At 54.9% G+C, this 6,405-nt stretch overlaps 3 protein-coding genes across 3 annotated transcripts; 1 reads left to right on the top strand and 2 right to left on the bottom strand.

Annotated features, from left to right (window-relative positions):
- Nucleotides 1-1,279: 1,279 nt before the first annotated feature.
- EHS24_003970 (uncharacterized protein) lies at nt 1,280-2,467 on the bottom strand (the record flags this gene model as incomplete). The annotated part of the gene is made up of 4 exons (XM_028619603.1): nt 1,280-1,610; nt 1,649-2,246; nt 2,284-2,385; nt 2,425-2,467. 4 exons carry the CDS (start codon nt 2,465-2,467, stop codon nt 1,280-1,282), a joined length of 1,074 nt encoding a protein of 357 aa, XP_028472176.1.
- Nucleotides 2,468-2,915: 448 nt separating this feature from the next.
- On the top strand, nt 2,916-4,699 carry UGA2_2 (succinate semialdehyde dehydrogenase NADP+ linked; the record flags this gene model as incomplete). Its single annotated transcript, XM_028619602.1, has 8 exons — nt 2,916-2,942; nt 2,984-3,145; nt 3,197-3,408; nt 3,448-3,540; nt 3,585-3,797; nt 3,836-3,949; nt 3,989-4,634; nt 4,676-4,699. 8 exons carry the CDS (start codon nt 2,916-2,918, stop codon nt 4,697-4,699), a joined length of 1,491 nt encoding a protein of 496 aa, XP_028472175.1.
- Nucleotides 4,700-5,427: 728 nt separating this feature from the next.
- On the bottom strand, nt 5,428-5,894 carry EHS24_003968 (uncharacterized protein; the record flags this gene model as incomplete). Its single annotated transcript, XM_028619601.1, has 3 exons — nt 5,428-5,544; nt 5,585-5,841; nt 5,891-5,894. The coding sequence occupies 3 exons, from the start codon at nt 5,892-5,894 to the stop codon at nt 5,428-5,430; spliced, it is 378 nt and encodes a 125-aa protein (XP_028472174.1).
- Nucleotides 5,895-6,405: the final 511 nt, after the last annotated feature.

Genomic DNA, 6,405 nt, shown 5'->3' with positions numbered 1-6,405 from the left:
AGAGTGAGAAACTTTGATCTCTGGTCCCATTGAGCCAAGAAACTGCCACGTCTACTATAGTATCCTCCTCCCATAGTTCTTAGTAGTCAAAACCGATGCAGCCCCCTACCCCCTAACCCCCTAACCCCCTAACCCTTACGTTGAAGCTTGGGGGTCAACCCCCAAACTTGTTTGGGGGTTGCCAGCAGCCCATAGACGTCACAAACACTGGGGCAGTCAGCACCAGACCATAAGCAAAATGTTGGGGGTCAACCCCCAAACTGGTTTGGGGGTTGGAATGGACACAAGGGAGCGCTGCAGGGGGTCTGGCAATGATCAGAAACATTTGGGGGGTCATTAGAACTTACACTTCAAGGTCCATTACAAGAACATGCACTGCATAATGTCAGTTGTAATGAATAATAAATGCCAAGTCCAAATAAAATTTGGGGGTCAGTTACAACTTACAGAGGCACACTGTGGACGTCTAGGCAGGCCCAGCAGACCCCACAAAGGCCCAAAACTCGACAGGCAACACTGTAATAGTCAGCACACAGTCAAATCCCATGGGGGTCAACCCCCAAAACAGTGAACACACAGGAGGAATGACATAAGAATCTCTGGCTCCCATGCCTCTGGGCTGGCCAACCATGAGTATGACATCTCCATTGTGTCACTGGGCTCTGTCCAGGCCAGGACCACTGTCTCCCCACCTGGGTTCACTGGATCCACCCTGGAGAGGGCTTCTGCCACTGTCCACAAATTCCTTGACTCTGTATCTAGGGAGAAATTCAGAAATCTCCCTAGCTCTGCTGCCACCCCCTTCACTCCCCTCATCTTTTCTTTGGGTGGTGTCATGGAACACAGGACTGCCCAAGCCCTCCACACCTGGGGTGAGGTCCTACCTCCCCATTCCCACAGGATGCTTTGTATCAGACTCAGTCTCACCCTCCTTCGCGCCAGAGTGAGAAACTTTGATCTCTGGTCCCATTGAGCCAAGAAACTGCCATGTCTACTATAGTATCCTCTTCCCATAGTTCTTAGTAGTCACACCCGATGCAGCCCCCTACCCCCTAACCCCCTAACCCCACAGGATGCTTTGTATCAGACTCAGTCTCACCCTCCTTCGTGCCAGAGTGAGAAACTTTGATCTCTGGTCCCATTGAGCCAAGAAACTGCCATGTCTACTTGAGTATCCTCTTCCCATAGTTCTTAGTAGTCAAACCCGATGCAGCCCCCTACCCCCTAACCCGCATCCGCATGTCCATACAGCCACTCCATTCTTTTAACATCCTGCGGGTTACAGCCTCTCTACCATCTGACAAACGACGCGGGTCACCTCCACCGTGCTCAGTTTGCCTCCCAGATCGCACGTCACCTGTCCACCGCAAATGCTCTGCGTAGCCGCCCGCTCAACGAGCACCGCTGCCTCCTCCTCACCGATCCAGCGAAGCATCTCGGCAGCGGAGAACATGGCAGCGACAGGATTGGCAATGTTCCTGCCCATGATATCGAACGCGGCACCATGGACTGGCTCAAACATAGACGGGTTGGCCCGAGTCGGGTCGAGCGATGACGAGTGAGCAATGCCGATAGACCCCGAAAGTGCCGCCGCCAGATCCGTCAGGATGCTAACACTATCAGCGCGCGGAGAGATGCTTGTACTCACTCTCCGTGGAGGTTTGTCGCCACAATAGTGTCGAGCGAATGGGGCTTTTGAACCATGCGGACCGTCATCGCGTCGACGAGCATCTTGTCCCACTTTACATCAGGAAAGTCCATCGCCACGGATGCAGCCACTTCGTCCCACAACACCAGGCCGTAGCGCTGCGCATTGCTCTTGGTGACCACAGTGAGCAGCTTTCTCTCCCGGCTGCGCGCGACCTCAAAGGCGTACCGCATGCACCGCTCCACACCACCGCGGGTAAACACCGCCACGTCGGTCGCCACCTCAAGCGTGCTGCCCACATGTGTCCGCCCCCCTTGGCCAGAGTACTCGCCCTCGGTGTTCTCGCGCACGAACACCCAGTTGAGCCCCGCGACCGCCGCTGCAGTGGCATGCGGGGCAATCCCAGGCAGGACAGACGAGGGCCGCACGTTGACGTACTGCTGGAACCGCTGACGCATCGGTAGGATCAGCTCCCACAGCGAGATATGGTCGGGTACGTCCGGGTCACCAACGGCGCCAAAGAGAATGGCGTCCGACGTCGCCAGGTGGTCCAGCCATCCCTCGGGTGCGTACGCCCCCGTCGCCTTATAACGGGCACCTGCTGGCTTAGTCGTTACCGTACTCATGAAACTCACTTCCATAGTCGAACTCGTCAAAGACTAGGCGAAACGTGCCCAACCGCGCCTCGACCGCCTTGAGGACGTTCAGCGCCGCTGCCGTCACCTCGATGCCGATGCCTGGGAATGCGTCAGGCTCTGAACCGTTCTTTAACCCACCGTCGCCCGCAATGACTGCGATCTTGTGCTGCCTGAGGCTCATTTCTGGTTAGTCTGTGGTCTAAGAGAGCACTACTCCCGCAGAGATATAGTGCAAAAATCGCCGCCACTTTCCCGTCTCGTTATCTGTTTCCTGCCGTCGGCAACCAGTGGAGATCTCTAGCGGAAATCAGCGGAGGCTGTAAGCGTCGCTTTGTGGCTTGCTGTTGCTTTTTGCAGAACAGACGGGAAATCTCCGCCGGTCATGTTCTATAGCAAGACTGTCGGGTATGGGGCCGATCCTGGCCGCAGGCAGAAACGGTGCTGGCCGCGGGCCAAGTTGCCCACCGTTCCGATAGCGCGTCGTTATGAATCACCAACGATGCTGCACAAAATCTGCGCCACGGCCGACTCGATGGGCCATCTGAAAGCTGACACCATCTATTGTTCTTCGAATTATAAATCCTCCATCGATGAGAGTGAGAGGCACAGCGCACCGAGGAATCGCCAACATGACTATTCACGGCCAGAATCTAGCTGTGAGTGGCGCCGTGTGGCACTGTTGTTGCTGACAGCTCAGAGCCAGCTCAGCAACCCTTCTCTCCTGCGGACCAAGGGCTACATCAACGGCGAATGGGTGGACGCGTCGGATGACGCCAAATTTCCGGTCATTAACCCTGCCACAGGTGCCCAGCTCGCCGAAGTGCCTAATATGCCATGTGGCCAAGTCACCGCTGCGATTGTGAGTTGTGCAGTCCGTCTTGTGCAGTCCGTCCGCCACTGACGTACTTAGGAAGCAGCGCACGCTGCCTTTCCATCGTGGTCGGCCCTCACCGCTTACCAGCGCCAATCCTACCTCCTCAAGCTCCACGCTGCCATGGAGTCCCATCATGAAGACCTCGCCCTAATCCTCACGGCGGAGAACGGCAAGCCCTTGGCCGAGGCCAAGGGCGAGATTGCCTACGGTGCGGGCTTCCTCAGCTGGTTTGCAGCCGAGGCGCTCAGGTGAGTCCAGTACTAGTTATTCTCTGTTCTTACGTAAAGGACGTATGGTCACACCGTTCCTGCCGCGATCCCCAACCAACGCAACACGATCATCCGTCAGCCTGTTGGCGTATGTGGCCTGATCACCCCTTGGTAGGTGTCCACTCCGGCTATGACACTGAGCACTGACAAGACAGGAACTTTCCCAATGCCATGATTACTCGAAAGCTCGCGCCTGCACTCGCTGCCGGCTGTACCGTCGTCGTCAAGGCGCCAGCCGAGACGCCGTTGAGTGCACTTGTCATCTGTGCGCTGGCCGAGGGTGTGGGCATTCCCAAAGGCGTGATCAATGTTGTTGTAGTGGACAAGGGCCCCCGCGAAGCGGCGTGCGGCATGGAACTTTGCGTTAAGTGAGACAGTTTGCATGGAGTCGATGCTAACTAGCCAGCCCCCTTGTCTCCAAGATCTCGTTCACCGGCTCCACCGCTGTTGGACGGCTGCTCATGCAGCAGAGTGCCTCTACGCTCAAGAAGCTATCGTTTGAACTCGGTGGCAACGCCGCGTGAGTCATCAAATGAGCGGAATGAGTGCTCACGCTCAGTTTTATGGTGTTTGACGATGCCGACCTCGACCTCGCCGTTGAAGGAACTATTGCGTCCAAGTTCCGGGCGTCTGGTCAGACCTGTGTTTGCGCCAACCGCATATTCGTCCAGTCGAACGTGTATGATGAGTTCGCGCATCGTCTCGCTACCCGCGTCAAGGCCATGAAGGTCGGCAACCCCATGGACGAAGGCGTCAACATTGGCCCCCTCGTCAATGACCGTGCGGTTGATAAGGTCGAGCGCCACGTCACCGACGCCGTGGGCAAGGGCGCCACAGTCGTGTGCGGCGGCAGCCGTGTTTCCGGTCACGGCTCCTTCTTCGAACCCACCGTCCTGACCAATGTCTCCCCCAAGAGCGCCCTCACCAGTGAAGAGACGTTCGGGCCCCTCGCGGCTCTGTTTAAGTTTGACACCGAGGAGGACGTCATCGAGGAGGCTAACAACACCGACGTCGGACTCGGTGGATACTTTTACACCCAAGACGTGTCGAGGGTGTACCGTGTGGCCGAGAAAATGCAGGTCGGCATGGTCGGTGTCAACACTGGCGTCATCTCGCAGCCCTGCATTCCGTTTGGCGGAGTCAAGCAGAGCGGATTTGGTCGCGAAGGAGGCAAGAGCGGTATAGACGAGTACATGATTGAAAAGGTGAGTTGGTTCTTTGGAAAGCCACTGTTGACTCCATTCAGCTCATCACTGTCGGTAACATCTGAACTAAAGAGTGCTGTCCATACGTGCCAGCACATGGGTTCTGTGTAGGATCAGCGATGCAACTAGGTACTCAGCCGACTTGGTTAGCGAGATGTGACGGATCTGCTATGGACCCCGTTTAAGGTTTCCAAATGGTTTCCAAGATTGCCATCACCTTGACGTGATGATAAATATCCCCACACGTCTGAGCGGCGTGAGTCCCAAATTGTTGGGACTCGTAACAGCGCATACTTTCTGTCTTTTCGTTTTTGTTCTTTTTTTGGGTCTGAACTCATTCCCATAGACGGCATCCTCGGTTTCCTATACATGTGCACGATTCCCCATAAATTACAGAGGTCCAATGCCATTTTGACACACTGTCTGATAAGCGGGAGCAAATCGGGACTATCCATTAAGAGGACCAGATGTCTATTATACATAATGAAAAGACATATCCTGATTACATTTTACGGCCAAATGCGGGCAATTAAATTCTAATAGACAGTGAGGCACCCTAATAAGTGTGGCACTCCCATTAGAACTACCTCAATAGATATAATGCCCCCATCTCTTCCTTCACAGCAGAGACAAACGTTAAAAGACTTGAGAAGGATTTTCTACTGGCTCACGCTCACGGCTATCGCTGAGGCAGTCAAGTGCGTAAGACCAAAGTGTGTTTAAAGATTTAATGATATGTACTTATTGTCACAGTGTGTAATCATTGGATTGGCAGGTGTGCAATAATGGGGAATCAACTATCACGAACTGCTGCACGGAACATAACAAACTCATCGGCATCGCCGCCATACAGGTCCGGAGCACGCTTGGTCTGGCAATGCACGAATCCCCGTTTCAGGTAAAATGGCATCTGCCATGCAATTAGCGCAGGCTTCCGGGTCTTCACTCACTCGTGTCTCATAGGTGGTGTACACCCAGACATCATCCGTTCCCGCCCGCTCAGAGGCAAAATCGACCATTACACCACCGACCCCACAACCCGCAGAGGCAGGATGGGTGCCAATGAGTGCAATGTTCCAGGCAGCCGCCATCTTTGAAGGGCAATGCTGGGGCTGTTGGAATATGATGACTGGCTGAGCGCCCTGGGGGTTTGTGGCCGCAGCCTCGCTGCCGAGTGTCTTCATAAAAATGGCCCAGTTATCTTGAGCTGAAGGGCTGGATCAGTCAGTAGGGAACGCGAGGAATAGGGAACGCACGCATCAAGCAGGCTAGTGTTGGGTGGGAGCAGACCCAGCACGCCGTCAAAGGTCGACTCGGACGTGCTCATGGCAGCCCACAACTCGCCGACCTCGAGGCATGCCTCAAGAAAGAAGATAACTTTGCTACGCACACGCACGTCCCCGTCGCCATACAGCCGGCTCCATGTTGGCACTGAAATCAGTGCAAGTCATTTGAGTCCAACTCACACAGTGAAAATGCAGCGACTGCCGTGTCCACAGCGGCAGCAAACGAGTCGGCTGGAGTCAGAAGGAGCTATCAGAATGATGCTCACCATCTCCCTTCTCTACTTTGATCATGCGCGTGTTGCTGACCATTGTATTTGTGTGAGAGGTGCGTAGCGGGATAGATTCGACAATAAGCAACGAGATTAGTCAGATATGTACTCAATCGCGCGACAATCTTGGCCGACCCGCGCCCGCGGCCAAGTTAGCAACGACATGATAACTCCCGTCGGCTAGCCATGTGCAGATTGCGCCAGTTAACGCGCTTT

The sequence above is a fragment of the Apiotrichum porosum genome (assembly GCF_003942205.1).
Source record: "Apiotrichum porosum strain DSM 27194 chromosome Unknown scaffold_19, whole genome shotgun sequence".
Lineage (NCBI taxonomy): Eukaryota > Fungi > Basidiomycota > Tremellomycetes > Trichosporonales > Trichosporonaceae > Apiotrichum > Apiotrichum porosum.
Note: the sequence above shows the minus strand (reverse complement) of the source record. Positions and strands in the feature narration are given on the sequence as shown.